The sequence below is a fragment of the Acanthopagrus latus genome, chromosome 16 (assembly GCF_904848185.1).
Source record: "Acanthopagrus latus isolate v.2019 chromosome 16, fAcaLat1.1, whole genome shotgun sequence".
Lineage (NCBI taxonomy): Eukaryota > Metazoa > Chordata > Actinopteri > Spariformes > Sparidae > Acanthopagrus > Acanthopagrus latus.
In genome coordinates, this window is record NC_051054.1 from 18,424,412 (window position 1) to 18,446,154 (window position 21,743).

Sequence of the window (21,743 nt, forward strand, 5' to 3'; positions counted from 1 at the left end):
CGGTCAAAAGCTCACCTTGTGTTTGATTCTCTTCAAAGCCTGATCCTTCTCCTAATGTTCTGCTATTCTTTAACTCCACTGTTTCTTGATATTTCTTGGCTGGTCACTTATTGCTTCATGTCAGTTTTCTTTGACTGGACAGTCCAGAGCTGAATGGAGACACAGTTTATTCCCAGGCCAGGAGGGACACAGGCAGGATATTAAAGCAGCTCAACATCTCTGGTCACCTCATGACTTTTTAATGTTTTCTGTTGTGTTTCTATTTCATAATTTAGCAGCAGGACAGTTCACTGTAGATTGCTGCTGATCCATCATTAAGGAGCACAGATTGTGGGCCAACTGGCTTTTGACTCCATCTACTGGTCACTCACTTGGCCCTCCTGTTAATAAACTGTGTATGTATTGTAGCTGTGTGAGGTGAAGGAAACAAGAACAGAACAGTGCAGGGATGTAAAACAGAAGTAGCTTCAAAGGGAAGAGAGTGCAGCGTGCAGCAGGCACTTGTTTTAAAATCAGAAATAATGTCCAGCCCCGGCGAGCCAGAGTAAGACCCGAGTCTACTTTCACGCTGATCTGTCTAGGTTTCCTCGGATGACACTGCTGTGAGAACACAGCAGGCATCATAGAGGAAACCCACCTTCTTCTTCCTCTCCACGGTGCCACCGCCCTCTTCTTCCCCCACCAACGCACCATCAAAAATGCAAAAGCAGGGCATGGAACCAAAAGTAGAACATGGCTCCTGGTGAGAGGGGATATCATAGTTGAAAAGAGTAGTGCTGGGAGAGGAGGTCTTACAGACAGAATGATGTATTAACAAAACCCTGTGGTTAATGTTTATCAAGTGGGGGGGGGCTGAGGCTGTGGGGTGGTCTTCCGACAAACACCGGAGGAAAGTAGAAGTTGTTATAAAGACTGAGGGAGCCTTGTAGATTTACGCACGCACCAGAACAGAACAGAAACAAAATCACTGCCTGAAGAAAGAAAACGTATTACCGTCGATTCAGTTAAAGCTTTGAATCAGTCAATGAGACATTCCCAGAAAGCATAAACGCATTCCCACTTCATTAAAGTTTCATTTGAAGTTATAAGTACCTTTCTGACAGTTACTTACAGGGGAAAATGATCTGTCACACAAGGCTGTAGCAGTCCCATTGATTAAGACTTGCCATCTTTTTTGTTGTTGTTGTTGTTTTGGGCTGGATTTTAAAATCCCGCTGAGCTGATTACAATGGATTCCGATAACCTGTGTGCAGGTATACTTACTTAATATTTACAGACACAGGATATTGAATGTTTACTAGATTTAAATGTAAGAAAATGTGAAAATGGACTTTGACTAAGGTCTATTTAAACTTCCAACATCAATATGATAATATATAATAAAAAGAAACTTAAAGTCAAGGTTAGTAGGTAATGTTAAAGAGTAAGTAAAAGTAAAAATGGCTCATACTATTGTCTGCAAGTTAACAACCAACCACAGACAATCTGCTTCCCGTTTAAACTCTGCATGCCCAGTGTATGTGAATGGCCACGATATACGTTTTCATGATGGAGATTATTTCTGTAACATTGCTAAAGCACACTTCTGGATGGAGATTTTTTTTTTTTAACCTCTTGTATGAGACAAGCTCCAAAAACAATGGACATTTCCCAGAATGCAACAAATAATTTCTGAACTCGCCCTTGTATGCCAACTCCGGTGTTCAGCTCTGTCTTTATGGCTACTGGTTAGCAAAAGTGTCTTTCAAGTGACCAGGCAGTTATAATAGTTTTTATTCAGGACGCTCTGAAGTGGTTGAATTGGTTTAGAGAAATAACATTACTCACGCTTCAGAAAGGCAGCATGGAGTGGCACTGGGTAATGATTACCTGGTAACTCTCTCTCCTGTTATGTGAAGAATATTGTTTGTTACTCTGGATATCTACAGTGATCGTCATGAGGCACTCGTTAGTTGTATTGGTCAGAAAGAGAGCAATCAGGGCTTATGTTTTTGTTATTTTGAATGTGACATCTTGATTATCTGGTGTCCTCTGTTACCATGGTCACAGGCCTGCTGATGCATGGCAGGCTCCTCAGTGGGAGGGGCTTTGAAGGCAGGACTGCAGCGCAGCAGAGAGGAAGAAGGAGGGATCTGGGAGCTGTGCTCATTCAAATTTTCCAGTCCATTTTTTTTCTCAAACCTCCAGAATGCAGCTTTAAAAGAAATTTCACATATTTTTTTCAATTTGAAGTAGAAAATTACAGAACTTTGTCTAAAACTGAATGGTAATATTTTTATTAAGTTAGGAAATCAACACATTTAAGAAATTTAATTATATACACTGGTTCTACTGTATGGATTAAAAAAAGACAAAAATAAGCTTGACACACCAAGCAAATACATGTTATAGACTTTGCAATTCACGTACCCATAAATAGTGATCTTGGTTCAAATTATAATTACAAGTTCATGTCATCCTCATGACTGAGTGGTCAATGTGCCGCAACTTCCCTGTATTAATTTGTTCACAATTTAAAAAAAAAAAAAATCATAAACACTGTCACTGGACTGTCTTTAATATCTTAAAACTACACTATAAAATACATAAAGCATATCTTCCATGTGTTCCATGGGAAACAAAGAAAAGGCAATGGTTTAAGAAATCATTTCTCATGAAATATCGCTAAGCCTTAAAATATACTTTCAAACGATCTCAGTAAGGTCATGTACAACAGGTAAAAGAGGCTGGGTTTTACCATTAAAGCAGTCAAATAATACCAACATCGTCAACTTTGTTCAAAATATACAGAGAATAACATTGGTGCAAAATGCTTCAGGCAGTTGCTTGTGGCTGAGTGCCACATTAAACAACTATACCGAATTTCACAGGGTGCAGCAGGTAAAACATTGACAAATGTGTTGTACAGTAGTGGCCATTGTAATACAGTAAATTAGTTTGTGACCTGCGGAGGACTTCAACACAGCTTAGATTGCAGTGGTATATATGGGTGGTCCTCAGTGTTCCTCTTTGTCTCGGCCTTTCTTGTCCTTCTCGTCCTGCAGGGCGGTGCCCAGCTTCTTGATGAGCACTGACAGCACCTTGTCCAGCGGGTCCATCACGCCTCTCTGCAGCCACTTGGGTATCGTGGTCCTGGCATGGTGGAAGCCCAGCTTCTGCAAGATGTAGTCCACACCCACCGGGTCGATCTTACGCCCGGTCCAGGAGATAAGCCTGGAAGAAAAGGAAATGTTTCATTTTGTCAGTGCAACATTTCTTTCACACACTGCATGCTAATTATTTGACGGTTATTTCAACTCAAAACAGAAACAGAACTAATTTCCCTTGTTCTTTCCAAACAGTGGAGCAGACCTGAGAGTTGGCTCCAAGTGCCAGGTGTTGCACATGAACTCCCTCCAGTCCACCGTGGTGTAGTTGATGCCATCGTCCTTATCTTTGTCTGAGGAACTTTCGTCATGTAGGGCTGTGGGGCTCTTCTGGCCCGGACGAGCCACGAACACCCGCGGGGCAAAGAGGGCTATGGTAACAAGGGAGAAAAGTGGGCCAATAAGGGTGTCGCTCTGCTTGCTTCACTGCTCGCATGTTTTCTTTTTAACAAGGCAAACACATTCAACACCACCCATAAGTAGAACAAAAAAAAAAAAAACATTCATTACATCCCTGAAAGCACAGTCCCCATCCTGAGTAAAGCTCTAGACTCTACTGATATTCACATCTACCCTTCTTTAATTAGTCTGAATTAATCAGACTCCACCACTCGCCTCTTTTCACTTTCTATTCAGCAGCAGAGTCAACAGAACAAAGTCACAGCACTATTTGAATTGTCATGAAGAATGTGAAGTTGCTTGCATTAAGAGTGCTAATTAAAATTTCAATCTAAATGCTGCTGCCTGACTTCCCTGCTGTGCATGGAGAAAAAAAAAATGCATTTCATGCTACTCTGCAGAAAAGTGTCACAGCATATAAACAGCCTCACAGGTACAGGCAGACAGGCATGGTTCATCATGTTATTTCTGCTTTGATAGTTGGAAGTCCATTTTCAATTCTCTTCACTAACTGAAAGCATTTAAGGAATGAATAATTGAACAAAAACCTTTTTCCTTCTCCTTCAGGTAAGCAGAAACCAGGTCATGAAGAAACATAATGAGCTCGGCATCCATGGTGACACAGATGTGGTCTGTGAATTCTGTCACCACGCTGCACTCCACTTTGGGTTTGCTGTTGGAGTCTGGAACAAATAAAAACAATTGAATTAAGTTTGAAAGAGTTCATATATATATACTTCTCTAACATTGTTGGACTCACAGCGCTAAGTTAAGAAAAGAAAGATTAAAACTGAAGGGAGGGTTCTGGCAGAATTTGAGGGTTGTAGTTAAGGAGAACAGGTAGTTAACACAGTTTATAATTGCACTATTTATATATGTACCCATTATGTATGTACAATTCTATTTCTGCTCTAGCTCTTCTTCTTAGAATTGGGACATAATGAACACAGAAATGTTACAAATGTTTAAACACAGGACTGAAATTACAATTCAAGTGTCATTTGCAAATGTCCATGCAAACAAACATCTGTTTGAATTATTTCTTTTATTACTTAAACATGCGGTGTCTCTCCTTAAAGAAAGAGTTTGTTATAAAACATTTAAAAGGGGGCGGCTGTAGAGCAGGTCTGCTGGTGATTGGAAGGTTGATTGTTCAAATCCCAGCTTTAAATTGCTCCTGATGTGCAGTTGGCACCTTGCACGGCGGCCTCTCCCATCGATAAGGGCCCTGCGATGAGCTGCTGACTTGTCCAGGGAATAACCTGCCCTCGCCAAAAATAGCTGGGATTGGCTCCAGTACCTAACACCTAACCCTGGTGCACTATCATATTTTTTTTGTCGCAAAAATAAGACATAACTGTGCAGCACGGGTGATTTGATGATGTGAGGCAGGAGTAACTGACACAATATTTGCTACTGTGATAAAAATACAGTCTGACCCTAAGAACAGTAACAGAAAAGACTTTCCAGCCCCACCTGTTAGAGAAGGTTCATCAGGATCTTGAACATGGATGGACTTGAAGTCCAGTTGCATTCTGGGTAGGGCAAAGATGGTCTCCGTTTCATGGTTGTAGCTGGAGGAACTGCGGAAGCTGCTGAGCAGACTTGAGCTCTTGGCAGCCGCTCCACTGTCTTGGTTGTTGGCTTCCACATTCCTGAGCAAGTTCAGCTCTGAAAAGAGATGAGACCAGTAAAAACGTGTTGGAGCTCAAGGTCATGTTCTTACTCCTTTGCTTTTTTGTTCAATTCTATCTGCACCTATTTTACATTTAAGATAAGTGGGAGCAGTTGCAAAGAAAGACTGACAGAGATTTTTTACAAAAAAGCTCTTCTTTTAGTCAGAGCTGTCTAAACTTAACCGTTTGAAATTTAAAAAGATACGACATTGAAGCAACCATTTACACTCAGCTGCCATTTTATCAGATACACCTCACTAAAATGACTATAGTACAAAAGTTTTAACTTTTTATTTTTGGTGAAACCATCTTAGAGAGGTGTTGATTTAACTGCCTAAAAAAAACCCCAAAATAACACAAAATAAATGGTTTTCAGTAGGGAAGTATCAAAAGAGGTTACCTTCATTTCTCATGGCAGTGACATAGTTGAACCATTCTTTGACTGTGGCGACTCCATGTGGGGGGTTTTCATGCCGCCGCCGAGTTATTTTGGTGATGGTGGCCATTGGGCTTTCTAGTGCTCCGCAGGGTTTGGTCACCATCGTGTTATGACCAAGATGGAAATCCAGTGTCTGAACGATGTAGGTGGAATCATCTTTGGAGCCTGAATATAACAGAAACACTTTTACTACCCATCGTTATTTTATTAATTTTTTTGTTTTTCACTTCCTTTCATACAATGAACTTCCTAGTGCCTGAAATAAATGTTGTGTCTCACCGTCCTCCCAGATCTTCTGCGCCTCTGTCCAGAAGGCGATGTTCGGCTCTTCCAGGTGGAATAATGCCCACGACTTGGAGCGGAAGTTGGGCCCATGGAAGCAAGCCAGCGTCATGTGATTGCCATGGAGGCTCATTGAACCGCCCAGCTGAACGGCATCCTCGGGCAGAGGCATCTGGAAGAGGGAAATGTGACAGCCAGCAATGACCTTCAGCACCCCGGGCCAGTGGCGGTGATGGGCTGCATCCATGTCTGTAACACAAAGACAGCGGGGGTTGATTGCAGGCAGACAAATCAATCCTGACCTCAACACGAGCCATGTTTTTGGAAGGATCCAATTTTCAAAACTTTATTTAACATTTTAAAATGTATGCTGCTTGAGCTTATTGTTTGATTGTTATTATCTCATGAGCATGTTTGATTACATTCAGCTGTTGAACCACCCTGACAACTGTTTGAAGTAGGGGTATTCAAATTAATCTTATTAGAATAACAGGTCATTTCACTCTCTATGTCCAGCACGGCTTCCTAAGACGCTCGCTGTGTAACAGTCTGCATTAAATATTTAACCCGGCAGCAATTAAAAAAAAAAAAAGGCTTGCTTACAAAGCTCTGCGCCTCCTTTCTCAGTGTTGATGACAGGGGTTTTGGGGGGCAGATAGGGGCCAGGACCCCAGGTGGAGAGGGCCCGCTTGCTTGTGTCGAATTGCTGAGTGAAAAACTCCTGCAGCTTCATGCCGATCTTGATGAGGTCTGGTGTGGTGGAGCGTGAAATTATCACCTGGAAAATGTCCCACTGCAAATCACCGTGGATGAAGATCTCACTAGAAGGACAGGGGGAGCAGAGATGGGGAGACAAAAGGTTTAGACCAGGTAGATTGAGGATTGAGATGGTTTGACATTTGCTGTATCTGGAATAACCACACAGGGAAAATTATATCTGTATCATTTTGGCAAAGGGCAACAGCAAAGGAGCATAATAAGCTTCTGCTGACATCATTTCACACCTTTTCTCTGATAGACTGGTGTCAACAGTGCACAAGTTGACCTTCCACTCGTCCTGCAGCTGCAGGTCAGCATTGCTGAAAACTCCCATCAGGATGCTGGAGCCCATGTAGTCCACACGGGCCTCTGTCGACCCCATGGTGATCTGGATCTTATGGCTTGGTTGCTGGTTGGGGTGTTCGGAGATGTGGGCTATAAAATGGACAGTAACTGGTTAGGACTGTGGTGCCAACTGGCCATTAAAGTATAGATCCTCGGCTCCAGGATACACACACTCACACTCACACACACACACACACACACATTTATATATAAACACATGTATATATCAATATTAAGTGTCAAAAAGAGTAAAATGTGTTTTATCTGTATTATGTCACTGCACAGCTCCCAGTGTTGTGTAAGAACTCAACAGTGAACTCTGGCTCAGGTCTACAGCTACAGTTTGCTCTCTACCAGAACAAGACCTACCAATGAGTGGAAAACACCAGATGTCTGAAAAGCTGAGGCTTTGTTTACTTACAGACCATCTCTAGGGTGTTCACATCTATATTGCCTCCAACCACCCCACCCTTGGAGTCAAGCTTAGAGCGACCGAGGCCGACAGACATGCTGATCTCCCGGTCCCGGTTGCTGCCCACAGACAGTCGGCCCTGACTCTTGAGCCCGCTGGTCGTCCAGCTGCAGGGGCAAACACAACTGTGAGTGCTGCTGAATAATACAGGAGAACTCATGAAACATAAATTACTCTCATTGTCAGAACTTCCCCAGGAATAAACACAGGTAACAGAAGAGAAAAGGCTGGTCCATATGGAGTCTGACTGACAAGCCAACGTGTCCTTATGTAGTTAAACTGGTATGTCATCATGTCAAGGTGTCAATTTGTTGTCCTTTAAAACACATATGTTAATATGCAAGTACAGTTTTGTGATTCTAAGTGTCACAGGCAACTGGATGTGTTTCAGTTTCCTGATATGTGTCACCTTTCATCCAAGATGCATCTTAGGTTTTAGCTAAATGGAGGGGAGTTGCAGGCTTTTGTGTCCTCACAGAGTCGCTAAGGACACATGTTAGCTGAGTTTCGAAGCGTTAAGCTGTCTAGACAGCTGTCTAGACCTGGGCTCATCCTCCCCTACCAACCCACACGAAGACCAGATGGGTCAACGATCCACAAGTGGTCCTAACGACTGTGAAACTCTGTACACTTTGTAGTTTGTACATCAGTGAAGCAGCAGATTCTTCGAATAAATGATGCTGACGATGTGCCATTTACTCAATGACATTCTTATCAATGCCACAGGCTATCTTTGCCTTTGGATTCTGCACTTCTGAGTCTTTCACACATCCAGTATTTTATAATGGATTGTTTTATCATTCACAGCATGGATGGTTGACACGAATCCCCTATGGACTAATTTGCCAATTTTTTTCACATTTAAAAAGGTGCAGTATGCAAAAATCCGCCAACTTGCAACTCCACACAAATAGGGGGCAGTACATTAGCAGAGTAACTGCTAACTGTAGCTGTCGTTAGCTAGCTGCCTCAGGCAGCTGTGCAGCTCTAGGTTTGTACTGGGAGCCTGGAGTGGTTTTACATGTTTTATCTTTTCTGTCTTCAACCTGCTGGTATGTGGATTTATTTAATCTATCAACAGAGCCAGGCAAGCTGTTTCACCCTGTTTCCAGTCTTCATGCTAAGCTAAATAAGTAGTTGTTGTCTTTAGCTTCATATACAGCAAATAGACATGGGAGGGTGTTGATCTTCTCATCTAACTATCACACATATCTCCACAAATTGTTTAACTGTTCCTTTAAAATCATTTGTAATGGGTATAAAAGTATCAACATTAAAAGGTGGAGAAGCTGTGACCACTCACGTATTGTTTCCCATGACGTTACTCATGTTCATTTGGACGGTAAGCTGTTTCAAGTTGATGGCGAACACCACCAGTGTCTCCCACGGCGACCCCTGCTGACCTGCTGCCTTACCGTTCTTACTGAAGGAAGGAGTCGATGTTTTTGTCACTGAATCTGGAAGAGAATGAACAAACATTGGGTAAAAGGCACTTGAGGAATTCTATTCAGAATTCACATCAATTCACATCAGTCTGTGTTTTGGTAACTACGAGGAATGTTTGAGTTTCATGGAAATGGAAAAGAAATGGCAATGAGCAACTACCTCTTCGTGGAGCAGAGGAATCAGACACGCTCCTAGTGCGCCCGGGTGCAGGGGATTTGAGGTGGCCCATGCCCCCCGGGGACATGTTGCTTCCAGCGGAGTGCTCTGAGAAGACGTTGGGGGATTGGGGCATGTGCTGAGTCCCCATGCTGCCGTCCCAGGTCCTCCAGTAGGCTTTCCGGCTGGACTCGGGGGACAGGTGTTGGGTGATGTTTTCCGCAGAGTCAGGGGTAGCAGGGCCAGAGGCTGTAACAAGGTCAAGTTTGAGAGTTGTAATTGCAGGACTGTTTTTGAAATGTCAACAAGGAACAGCAGGAGGAAATGTTGGCTGATGGTAGGTCAGGAAGATGGGATGTTAAAAATGTACACAAGCTAACCCTGTAGAGATGAGCAGATAGTCAAAAATGAATCTTCCCAGTGTGCAATGTTTCAGTTTTTCCATTTATCCTTTTGTTGATATTTTTTTTTTAACCTCAAGGTTGCAAACAATTGTGAATCCAGTTGTAGCATTTGCTCACATAAAAAGTTAATAATCAACCGACAGAAAGTAATCGACACACTGACATGTAGGCAATATGACTGTGTTTACCACAACTACTGGCATGTGTGAGCTTGTGTTGCTATGGACACACACACACACACACACTTTACAGCTACTGTCTGGGCAAATGTCTGTTAGAAAGCATGGCAAACCAAACAAAAACTGAATGTGTTGAATCTGACGAAACATTCCCCAAAAAACACAGATGGTCATAGCAAAAAAAAAAAAAACATCTATGTTTGTTGGAAAATGTTTGACTGATGTGACATGAGATTAATACATATCAGTATGTAGTAGTACCGCCCAGAGGTGTGAGTGGTCAACAAGTCACCTGGCAGGTTGATTGTCTGGTCTCCCAGGAAGAGGCGTCGGGCAATACTACGACGGTACCAGGCTCTGGGGAAGGCCAGGATCTCGCTCAGTCGTCTCATGTCGTACTTGAAGGAGGCCGAGCCAATGTCACACACGGCTAAGGAAGAGAGTGTAACATTTGTTCAGGTGAGACATACCCTTAAAACGGTTTTACAGAGTGAGCATACTGGCAGCATATGCTCTTTTAAACTAACCCAAGAGTGAAAAAGATATAAAGGTTAGAAGGGTGTTTTTTTCATCTATCATGCCACCAGGTCTCATTTCTATACTTGTTAATGGACCAACACAATCAATTCAGACTTCCCACTGAATAGGGTATTTTTCTAAGGACTGTATTCAAAAAATGACAACAGGGCCTCAACTAAGTATCATATTCACTGTCAATTGGTCTATGGATTATTTTCTTGATTAACTGATTAGTTGATGTCAAAAAGTGGGGAGAATGACAAGCAGTGTTTTCCAGAACCAGAGATGACAAGCTCAAATGTCTTGATTTGTCACTAAATACACTTTACAATACAGCAAGAAACTGCACCATGAACAATCAGTATGATCTATTGTAATAACAGAGAAATGCCCTCCCCTGGAGCTGAGGACAAACCTGAGATGTTGATGAGGGTGGTGTCCATTTTTCCACCTTTGGCAGGAATGAAGCTCTCAATAAAGGTGGGGCCTCCGCTCCGCCTCATCCTGGATAAACTGACCTTCACAAACTCCAGGTTAATACTCAACGAGTCTTTTCTTCCTGTTACAGAAGACGGCTCCTCATCAACTGTACCTTCCGGAAAAAGGTAATTAAACTTTAATTTCCATCTTTATAGTCATACATTTATAAGAAATGGCATGAGATAATACTGTAGATCTGTTAGCATAGAGCATAAAGTCATGGATATCTAGATGCTCTCTAGATTTGGCACACTTGTACATCATTCTTTTTTTCCCCAGATATCATATCCACAGTAAAGGAGGAAAATAATTAGCAGTAACATTACAGCTAACAAACAAGTTTTTCCTTTCTATTTCCATACCTAACGGCCCTGGGCCCGGAGGCAGGCCTGTGACAGCAGATTTCTGCTTTCCGGCGCCGTAGGGGTGGAAGACGTAGAGGGAGAAGTCAGACATGCAGGCAGTGAAGCTGAGCCCCGAGGAGGTACTGGGGGGGGTGGTGAGGTCGGACTGGCTGCTGCTGTGGCGGCTCCTGCCCAGAGGGCTCCCCAGCAACGGGGATGCTGAAAGGAGGAAGAGGAGTGTGGGAAACACAGAGGGGGCAAAAACAAGCAGTCCCATACAATAGGCATTAATAAACTTAAATGTGATCACCACAATTTATAGGTCTAACCCCCCATCTATGACTCATATTTTCATAATGAAAAGGAATAACCTCCAGATTAGAATGAACAGTCTGCCTGTTAGTCAAAAAGTTAACCGTATATTATAAGATAATATTTTGCCATTTCTCTTTGGCTCTTGGGGCAAATTGTACATTTATTGCTAAAAGATCCGCTCACTGTGTTTGATATAAGAATTTGACTGCAAATGTTTTGTTCTCAATCATTCCCTGCAGACCTTTGCTGGGAGGCAGTTTGGGGACGTGTTGCCCAGGTGGAGTGGAGGATGGGTGAGAGCCGTCAGTAGGATGGGCCCCCGCTGGAGTCTCCAGTTCTCCCCGGTTAGAAGAAAAGACAAGATCCAAAGAGGGCAGTTTGAGCATACACTCCACCCTGGACATCGGCAGGCAGCTGAAGCGGATCTGAGAGGGCTGAAAACACACACAATTTCTCACTTCAGTGTACAGTTGTCTCTCCTTTCACATGACATGATTGCCACCGTGTTACCACACTGATGCCGCGGCTGTAAAAGTGGGGGCTGCACACGATAACTGTAGACGCTAGGTGGCAGCAGAGTGGTAGCATCCTCATAATGACAGTAAAATCCTGTTGACGGGATTTTACTTTTTAACCTCAATGATCACAACGTACTCAGCGATGGCAGAGTGGAGCCGTCCGTAATTTTGGCTGGTTGACTCGACAGGAAGTGGATTTATACAGTGTAATTGACTGCTCAGGCTGATATTTAACTTTAACAGCTCTTCTTTGGACTAAGTTCAATAAACAAAGATGTGCAACTACATATATGCATCTTCGTTACAATGTTTGAGTGAACTATTAATAACTGCATTCCTGTGAACGCAACCGTCACTAATGGTAATGTAGCTCCTTAGGGAAAGTTGTTATTTTTCTTATTCTGCCAATAAAACCTGTGACAGCACATTAGTTAAGGCTGTAACTCTATGGCTGTTGGTAGCTGTTGTTGATTTTTTTCAAATGCGCCAAACTGTAATTCTATGGGTTGTTGCTCTTCAGACGCTGGGGCTAAACTAGCTAATATGTACATAGCAATGGTAAGAATCACCTAATGTGAATACTGTATTTTCGGGCTACATTATAAATACAGATAATACAGATAAGGTCCCTTGTAAGGTCTTTGTGCGTACTGCATCTCATCAGCTATGTCGTGGCACCTTTAACACGGTGGTAATGGCGTCATCAGAGAGTAGAGACATCTGTAAGCTGAGCAATTCTACGTCAAAACATGTGGCTTACAGCTAACCAGATAACAAACCAGAGCTAAAGATAATAAACAAATATGCTGGCAGAAACACCATCACATCCATGGCATACATATAATTATTTGTGAAAAGCTTCACTTTTTAATGACCTTAATATGTCAGAAAGGTAAATGTGCTCTGGGGAACACCTATTTTTAAAAGAATGCAATTATATATACATTGCTGGAGAGTGTAAATAATCTGGTAGATAACTCATAGTTTTTTTTTAAATTTCCAAAAGTGTCCAAGAGTGTTTTGGGATATGATATGTAAAGTAATGCAACAAATACTGGAATATAAGGGCACTGTGAGTGGTATGGTATTGTTTCTCTGAAGAAAGTCTTATGTGAGGTGACAGATTTTTGGTTGAAATCAATATAAATGGGAAGAAAAATTGCTTTTAATAAGAATCAGGGAAGGGCACAAGATAATTGGCTAATAACTACTGAAGAAATCTTCTTGATAAAAAACGGAACTTGTTAAGGCTACAAGAAGCAAAACTGGAAGAGGAATGGAAAAATATAGAACAGTGATACAGAATAGTGAACTGCAAATGAATCAATCAATAGGACTGCTTGAATGATAAAAAAATAAAATAATTTGAAATTAATTTGATACTGTTATTATATAAGATTGCAAACATCTTGATGATTACCAATAAATACACGTATATCTATTTGATTTATATAATTGGGTGTTTACTGTTGTCTGTGAAGTTATGCAAGAAAAAGCTGCATTGCTTTCATTTGCAATCCACCAAGAAAAGAAAAAGAAGAAAAACAACAGCAACAAGGATGAGGAAGGAGGAGGAGGAGTTTCAGGAGCAGGAGGAGCAGAAGTAGTTTTGACAGTTTCAGAGGAAGCCAACGAGATTGTTATTCTTTTAAGATTGTAAGGGAAGGAAGGAAAGGAAAAAGTCTTTACCATAATATCTGTGAGAGCTGTGAAATATTCAATCTTCCATCTTTACTTACAACATCTTAGTCTTTCCTACTCTGGGGTACGTGTCAGGTTTGGAACTTCTTTGTAAATGCAAAAATTTTAAATGATCAATTATCTCATCAGCCATGAGCAGCCGGTAATTATCAGTTATTGTATCAGCTAAAATGAATCCTTATCTTTTATCACGTATTTTAGTGAAAAAAAAAAAAGAAAAAGTATTACAGTGGAGTTGTCAGTACCTGGACTCTGACGTACACAACCACATCAACAGGGAAGGAGGAGTATGCTGATGTGGACGAGGAAACCAGGGAGGTGGTGGATTCCTCCAGCTGCTCCGTATCAAACTGACCCATGTCGTCCTCTTGGGAAGCCATAGCTGATGTAAAAAATGTAAACACATGAAGAGTACGCAATAATATATTGTATTACCAGAGAAGACAGTTCATGAAGAACAGTAGGCACAACAAACAAACCTGCGTAGTTCCTTTCTACTGGAGTGATAGGGATGGTCTCCAGTGCTTTTTCCAGGAAGTCCAGCAGACAGGGGCTGATGACCATTTCCTCTGGTAGAGTCTGGAGGGCCACCCAGGCATACAGCTTGGCTGTCTTCACTCCTCCACTGCCTTTACCTTTGGCTGCAATGACAGATGGGAGTTTAATTCATCTGTGACCTGGATTGTGTGTCAACCCGTTTTAAAAGTTCATCTCTAAAATAATTTTTTATAAAAATGGTCTTTGTGCCTTCCCCTCTGCAGCACACAACAATATGCATGAGCCTGTTTGATCAACGGCACTGTCTGGTTTCATTTTTTTTTTAAATAAAGGATGGAATCACATGCATTTGATTCAGTGGCTCCATGTGTGGATTTAGATCATCCGCTCAGAGAGGCGTGGTATACTAGCATCAGTGGTTACAAATGGTGATAGGGCATGCAATTCAAAATGAGGCAATGCTCAGTACCTGATGGAATAGGTGGGGGCAGGGGAGGTAGGAGCGAGTTAGTCTTGTTTTGGACAGCATTGGGAGGGTTGGGAGGGCAGCAATCTTTCATACCATACAGCTTGGACTCTTTGGAAAGAGTGCGAGGGAGAGAGGATCCACGTGAGGCATTGGGCGACTCTGTCTTCAGTGTCTTGGAGTTGTAGTGCAACTGGGGGAGAGAAAAACAAGCAATGACTATTCAAAACCTTTCTGTTTTTGCATACCTTTATGTTTTGGCTTTATTGAGTTGTCATATTTAATAATTGTCAAGTTTTACACATTGCCCAAATCAGCTCAACATATGTTAATTGTGTACACCAATTAATTAAGATTTCATTACATTACATTATAGTAGGGGATAATAACCCATGAAGCAAACAAAAACAAAATCTCATCATAGAAAATTTAACATTTCTTTGGATCGAGCTAGAAATACAAGATATAATAATAAGTTCTGTTAATGAGTTATGGCAGTTCCTTTGGTGAGTGTCCATGGGTATTTTTCTTCGCCAGGAATGCATTTTTTGGTAAAACATGATATGCGTCATGGCGGTTCCTGTCCTGACTCATAAATAGGCCTAAAATCTGCCTTTTCTAAATGCAATCTTTTCCATCTCTTCGTATATTTTTTCTGGCACAAGACTTAGACTGACTTCTCCTCTCTGATTTGAGCTTAGATTTCCCATGCCTCAGAATCAGACAACTAGACAGCACCTGCTGGAGCCAATAGCCACATTCACACGGCCCTCTGAGTGCAGGGATACTGCACCAATTCTCTGCATCCTGCTCTGTGTGAAAGTCTCAGATGGGGCAAGAGGTGAAATTTCTCTGCGGCGCTGATCCGCCTCTAGAGTTAGTATCAGAGCCGCAGCATTTGAGAACTGAACCCGTGTGAGGGGGTAAGCTGGCTGCGCGTATCGAGGGCGTGTTTATTGAACAGTCTAATAACTACACAGGTCCTTCACTCAACAAAATAAAGAGAAATGTCCCACAAAGCAACACTACAGGACCAAACAACAGGAACGTAGTAACTGTAACTGTCTTTGGCAACTTGTATAAGGAAAAAAATACAGCAGCAGTGGCTGTCCTCCTGCCTGTCCTACCGACTCCTCGTCACATTTCTGCCCAAAAACAGCATGTCACTTGCAAAAAACTTTAACTCACCAAGTGTTTGTGTTGAAAAATAATCACAACTTTCCCCCAGAAAACAGCCTCCCTCCCCTCAAGTGACAGAGTCAGTCAGCGTCTTGTTTACTGATGGCGATTATGTAATTTTGTAATTCAGAGCGAATAATTCAACTTTGTCACATTCCAGGATGTGTGGTTGGCCAGGATCTCAATCACAACACATTATTACTGCATCCATTTGATTATAAATTGTCAGCGGGTACATGTTTAGATTAACTACTCAAAGCACTTTACAACACAAGTCAGCATTCACCCATTTACACACACATTCATACAATGGTGACAGAGGCTACCATGCAAAGTGCCACCTGCTCATCTAGAGCAATTATTATTCATGTGCATAAACCGATGGAAGAGCCACAGGGAGCAATTTGGGGTTAAATATATTGCAATTACTGTCCAATTGGTGGGTAACTTGTCTACAGCCGCCCCAATAAATGCAGATTTTACATGGTGTTTTTGAGTGAAAGTGTTTTTTTTAGCGTGAAAGAGGTATCACACTCTATATGTCACCAACAACAATTGTGGATGAGAACTGATCGATATACAAGGAGAGTATCAGCAATGCCCCTACAACTCAACAAAGAAAAAAAAAACTGAAATGCTGAGGGAGACACTGACCTTAACATCTACTCCTGGAATATAGAAGACTGTGGTCTCCATGTCATTGGATTTGGTCTGCAGGGACGAGGGACATTTCTTGCCTGCTAGGAGATGGGTGGTGGAGGTGTAGGTGGGCTGCAGCTTCTTCTTTTTGGGGGGAGATTCCTGGTCCAGACTCCTGAGGCTGCGCTCACAACTCCTGTAAAACCCACAGGGATAAGAGTCATGTCATTTCCATTGCCTGAAATCGAAAGCTGCATTCCGTGCTTTCACAGAGGACAAAGTTTAATCCTGCAAATGAGTGTTGATTTCATAAAATAGAGCATAATTAGACTCTTAACATGATTCACAGCAGGAAATTTGAGTGAGACATGGAATATTGTCTCTCTCAACAGGAGTTATCAGAGTACAAACTGTCACACCTCCTGAGGGAAATGTCCTCATGTTCTGGCTGCTGAGTGGTGGGGTGAAGGACACACTTCCCACTGTCGATCTCCACACGGACATCAAGTTCAAAGTCAATGTTTCTTTCAGTAGTTGGACCACTGAAGCCACGGCCAGCGGGTGTGCTCGGCCAGCGCTCGCTGAACAGCTGACTCACAGCGGAGAACCCAGAGGACTTCCTGTGAGAGGCTTGACTGAGGAGAAAAGAAGAAAGGGATTGTTTAGTGAATGCTGGAACTCACCTAGCTTCATTTAGAGTAGAGAAAACAAATCATAAAAGAAAAGCTTAACTTTGTTTCCTTTCATCTGAAGTACATCACAAAAATGTTTGGGCAGGACAACCACCCAAAACAAAAAGACGACTCACAGGGGCCTACGGTAACTCTGTGGTCTCTCGCGTTCAAACTCGTCCTCCTTTTCAGAGTCTTCAGAGGAGGAAGACGATAACTCGTCACGCCTCATATCGTCGTGCTGGAAGGGAAGAATGGGTGAGAAGACAGCAGGGGTGATGGGGGCATTGAAAGCCGAGTGCTGGTCCTCGCTAACGGATGGAGAATGGAGATGATAGAGATGATGAGGATGGGATGGCTCGTCGATGGTTACTGACAACAGGTCCACCTCTGTCTCCTCAGGAAACTTCAGAGAAGGACAGAGAGACAAACTCACACAAGGGGACAGTTTTCATGTTCCCATAAAGCTCTTCCTACTTAAGAACGTGATGTCTTCAGTAGGAAGTTAGCCATGGAATCAAATAGTTTAATGGAGATAGTGTTCTGTTGACTGGACCATGGTGATCAAACACTGTTTTCTCTTTTTTGGTCTTTATTTAATGGCTGATATCAAATCTCACAGCCCAGTCTAAATGTCGAGTTTCTTGATCAATAACAGAACGCTACCAGCCATCAACTGATCTCAGACGAGCTGAGAGTTCATGCACTTTCTTTGAGGAGAAATGAAAGACAGACAGCCTGAAACTAGGAAGAAGATGAAAACCAGAAGGTGAAACACTCTCCAGAGGGTAAAAATGGAAAAATGCTCAAGCCTTGCTTCCTTAAAGACAGCTGGAAATAACCCAAAATCTCAACAGTACCAATAGATCCCAGAGGCAGGTACTTGACTGCTGTTTAATATTGATGGACATGTTGTAAATGTTCGCTGACTGCATCTGAGACTAATCAGGATAAAGATCTGTTCCAGAGTCAGTGCAACAACAACATTTGTCTTTATGTCATGTTTTGTTGTTTTCTTACTTACTGACCACTTAAAGTCTTTTAATGCAACAATGTCATGATGGACAAACAAGTGTTTTAATGAATCAAAGGCAAAGTGGGTGGTTAAGGCCAAATGACCAGAGAAGGGAGCCATAAGTAGAACATGTAGCTATAAGTTAAGTCAGTCTGGGCCTGTCATTGTTAAACACTGAATACTTGAGGCTTTGCGCAGTGGAAAAAGATCTAATCATTCAGCAGGAAAATATCCCTGTTAATAGATTAAATCATAGGGCAAACAAAGTCAGCAAAGCATTAGTAGATATATATAGTAATAACCTTCAACAACCCAGACCATTGCTCAGAAAAGTAAAGATTTCATCACTGTTATTTACACAGCAAAAATCGCCACAGTGGGTGTTGAAATAAACACTTGGATAAACATCCTGTCATGCTGCTGTGTTCAGTCACATACGCAGTTGATCAAGCTAGCTGGTCAAACAGTTTCTAAATTTTACTAAATACCTAAAAAGACCCCATAGCCCACTACTATGAAACTTATGTTCCAATAGAAGTTCTTTGTTATTCTTATAAACACTGGTTGACCTGACACATTTGGTATCAGGGTGAAACATAAAATGATTTATCGACACATGCACAAACATTCAGAGATTTGCCAAATTGCTCTGAGTTTTTATGCTTGGTGCCTCAAATGACATTATGCTGCCAGCAGATTGCACCAGTAGGGGAGGAGAAATACTCTGACGGAGGAAGCCTCTCTGGAGTCAGAAACTGGTAGCTACCCAAGCAGAGTTCATGCACCAAGTGATGATACTCTCTCAGTTCTTCTCACATCACCAAATGACCCTGTGTTAATCACAGCAATGCCTGATATGGTCTTACAGGCAAAGTCTTTTTCAGACTTTCAGGGAGAGAAAGAATTAAATGTCAATTAGGTGTGGCGCGTGATGTGTCAAATGTATCTAATTGTCTACCATAAACTTCTTTCGTTACAGTAATAACACCAATTAATTCAATATCATATTTAATTTATAATCTTAGCCTAAACTTAAGTTGACCTAATATGTAAGAGTGAGTGAGGAAACAGTGTTGTGAAAAACATCAGCAGTTCAAGGGCAAAATATATCAAGCTTGAAGAATAGTTGATTTTGATGCAGTTTCAAGACAGGATGACAATGTGCGACTCAGGATTGATTAAACTATCAAACTGTATTTACAGGTGAGTCTTGGTTTTGTGTAAGAAAACTAATTTCTCAAATCCTGCTTGGGTTAGGATCAGGGGCAAATTTCTATCTCACATATCTCTAATGGAACACTTTACAATTATAGGACTGTAGAATAAACATCTGAATTTGGAAACACATTACTTAAATACTCTGATTCAAATGATGATAGAGCAGGATTACTGTAAATTATCATGAAAATAAATACACTGCTGTTCAACATAACAGCATAGCATCCTGTTTTGATTGTGCATGTTTAAAGAGCGATCAGCGCTGTCAAAATGATCACAGAGGAGAAGAGGAAACAGAGGTAATTGTTGGTATTGGTTAGGTATTTTAGTTTGTTAAATGGAATCTTTTCACCCATATACCTTGAATACCTCTCCTGGACTGACTGGTGCAAATGCAGAGTCCAAGGCCTGATTATTTATCTTCAAATGAACAAAAGAGTTATACAAAATGAGCTCATTATAAATGAAATCCTTGGGAGATCCCTCCCATGACCACATGACATGAGTCGCAGTATCATGTGTAGTATTGAGAACAATTACAGTGACAAAAATATAGAAATGGAGGATGACATGATGACCTGTCAACATAAAACAACACCAAGCTAAACATAACCGCTTTATCATTGTCTTAGTTTTCGATTTGGTTAAAATAAATGTGTCAAGGGTAATGGTGAATTCAAATCAGTAAAAAGCTAAAACGTGTGAATGCATTTACTCAATTTTGTCAGTGTATAAGTTATTTAGGATACTTTTTAAAATAAATTTACCGCATCCTGGATGTTGAAGGTGACACGGGGTCCAGGAGAGGACGCATCCACACGCATATCTGGTAAATCATCCACATCCCCTATTCTGGAACTATGAAGTGTTAAAGACAGTAAAGATACATAAATACAAACACTCAAAATTAACAATATTGACACCTTATTGCAGGATTCAGGAAATTTTAACTTCACACCTTTTAAAGTACCAACTGTTACCAATCAGATTCACTCCATTTACTCTGATGTATCTTCCACAGAGTTAATGTTTTTTCACTGTCACAGTTGAAGTGTGTCAGCTGTTCTGATATCATTAAACTGCAGATATCTGCAAATATGCATAATGACTATAAACAAATGAGATGACCACATTCTCTCCACACTCTACATTCTAATCGCTGAGTCACTGCATTCTGTTTGCAAGTAGGTTAATGGGTAATGTGTTTCAAAAACACTTAGCAGTGATGCGAGACCGCGGCAATTTGGTCTTGTTTTTGTTTTTGTTTTTTTTTTGTTTTTTTACAAAAAAATGCTGCATGAAGCATTCTTCAGTATAATTTTCTTTATAATAATTATTTCCATTTTTTTTCACCTCTGTCTTTCCATTCTTTTCAGGGGGGGTCGGCCTGCTGCTGCAGAGATGCTCTTGGAGCGGTTGTAGCTCGGTTTGTAGCCAAGACCCCACTTATCCTTTAGAGAAGCAGCCTGGTGATGAACAAACACAAAATCACAAACAGGTTTCATAAAAGTCCACAACACAGTTTTTCAGAGTAATATTTAACTTCTTTGGCGACTAGAGTGCTAGTTGGGGAGATGAATATAGGAGTATTCACCCTCATGCTGGAGCGACGCAGTTTCTTCCGGACGTCTCTTCTGATGTCGTTAACGGCCACAGACTCGAGCTGCTGATAGCGCTGGATCTCCTGGTTGATCGTTCCTTCACTGGCTCCCAATTTTCTGTGGTTTAAAAATGGGCATCAATGAATGCACAATATTTCATCACCGGCAAAACCATTTAGATTGGAGCGGCAACCAATTGTTGATCGAAACAAAAATAAATGGCAATCATTTTGATAATCAACAAATCGCTTGCTTTAATAATTTTTCAAGCAAATATCCGCTAGTTCAGTTTCTTAAATGTTTAAGGATTAGCGGTTGTCTTTGTTGCTCTTGTTTTTCTTTGTCATTCATGATAGTAAATGGGATAAAGAATCTATGAGTTTATGACTGTTGGCTAGACAAAAGATGCTATTTGAAGATTTTGTATTTTTACATTTTACAGATTAAATACTGAATCGTAAAAATAATCTGAAGAATATTCAATGATCAAAATAATTGTTGGTTGCGACCTAAATCTAGATCCATCATCATCACATCTGACAGGATCAGAATCAACAAATGACTAAGCGGAATCTTACTTGAGGTCGTCGATAACCTTGGCTTGTTCGTTCAGCTCTCTGATATCCACCACCCTCTTGGTGAACTTCCTCCCACGAGCGTCAATCACTTGGTTGCCCATCAGCATCTGCCTTCTAGGGTCAATGGTCTCCTGTTCGGCCAAAGCCCAAACACATTTTTTAAGAAAAAACTGATCATAAAATGAAACATAACTACTGATTTAACCCAAAATTAATTTGTTCCACCAGGCAGCCACGGTCAAATGCATCCTTCCTAAATGTACTTGATTAGAGTTATTTTAAGTTATTATTCAATCAG

The 21,743-nt window shown here is 41.3% G+C and overlaps 1 protein-coding gene and 1 long non-coding RNA gene across 14 annotated transcripts in view; one reads left to right on the plus strand and one right to left on the minus strand.

Annotated features, from left to right (window-relative positions):
* Positions 1-2,254: 2,254 nt before the first annotated feature.
* kiaa1109 (KIAA1109 ortholog) overlaps positions 2,255-21,743 on the minus strand; it is a 77,079-nt gene continuing 57,590 nt past the window's right edge. For 5 of the 12 annotated variants that reach the window (XM_037125229.1, XM_037125231.1, XM_037125238.1 and 2 more), the window contains 26 exons: positions 21,446-21,576; positions 20,861-20,984; positions 20,620-20,732; positions 20,034-20,124; positions 19,627-19,686; positions 17,171-17,439; positions 16,782-16,997; positions 16,378-16,558; positions 14,548-14,737; positions 14,060-14,221; positions 13,826-13,962; positions 11,603-11,795; positions 11,065-11,265; positions 10,638-10,814; positions 9,996-10,133; positions 9,124-9,369; positions 8,822-8,975; positions 7,468-7,625; positions 6,947-7,136; positions 6,546-6,763; positions 5,940-6,191; positions 5,622-5,825; positions 5,022-5,216; positions 4,094-4,228; positions 3,352-3,517; positions 2,997-3,213 (listed from right to left, as the gene is read on the minus strand). In XM_037125229.1, coding sequence (XP_036981124.1) covers positions 2,997-3,213; positions 3,352-3,517; positions 4,094-4,228; positions 5,022-5,216; positions 5,622-5,825; positions 5,940-6,191; positions 6,546-6,763; positions 6,947-7,136; positions 7,468-7,625; positions 8,822-8,975; positions 9,124-9,369; positions 9,996-10,133; positions 10,638-10,814; positions 11,065-11,265; positions 11,603-11,795; positions 13,826-13,962; positions 14,060-14,221; positions 14,548-14,737; positions 16,378-16,558; positions 16,782-16,997; positions 17,171-17,439; positions 19,627-19,686; positions 20,034-20,124; positions 20,620-20,732; positions 20,861-20,984; positions 21,446-21,576 — 4,518 coding nt within the window. Of the gene's footprint in view, positions 3,214-3,351; positions 3,518-4,093; positions 4,229-5,021; positions 5,217-5,621; positions 5,826-5,939; positions 6,192-6,545; positions 6,764-6,946; positions 7,137-7,467; positions 7,626-8,821; positions 8,976-9,123; positions 9,370-9,995; positions 10,134-10,637; positions 10,815-11,064; positions 11,266-11,602; positions 11,796-13,825; positions 13,963-14,059; positions 14,222-14,547; positions 14,738-16,377; positions 16,559-16,781; positions 16,998-17,170; positions 17,440-19,626; positions 19,687-20,033; positions 20,125-20,619; positions 20,733-20,860; positions 20,985-21,445; positions 21,577-21,743 lie in introns of all 12 variants that reach the window. The other 7 variants (XM_037125240.1, XM_037125232.1, XM_037125228.1 and 4 more) reach the window with 6 other exon arrangements.
* LOC119034339 lies at positions 7,634-11,738 on the plus strand. 2 transcript variants are annotated; one of them, XR_005079541.1, is made up of 6 exons: positions 7,634-8,570; positions 10,024-10,162; positions 10,606-10,702; positions 10,791-10,827; positions 11,043-11,186; positions 11,601-11,737. It is a non-coding gene; the product is annotated as an uncharacterized LOC119034339 (long non-coding RNA). The 2 variants fall into 2 exon arrangements; XR_005079540.1 differs by lacking the exon at positions 11,043-11,186 and having other exon boundaries at positions 11,601-11,738.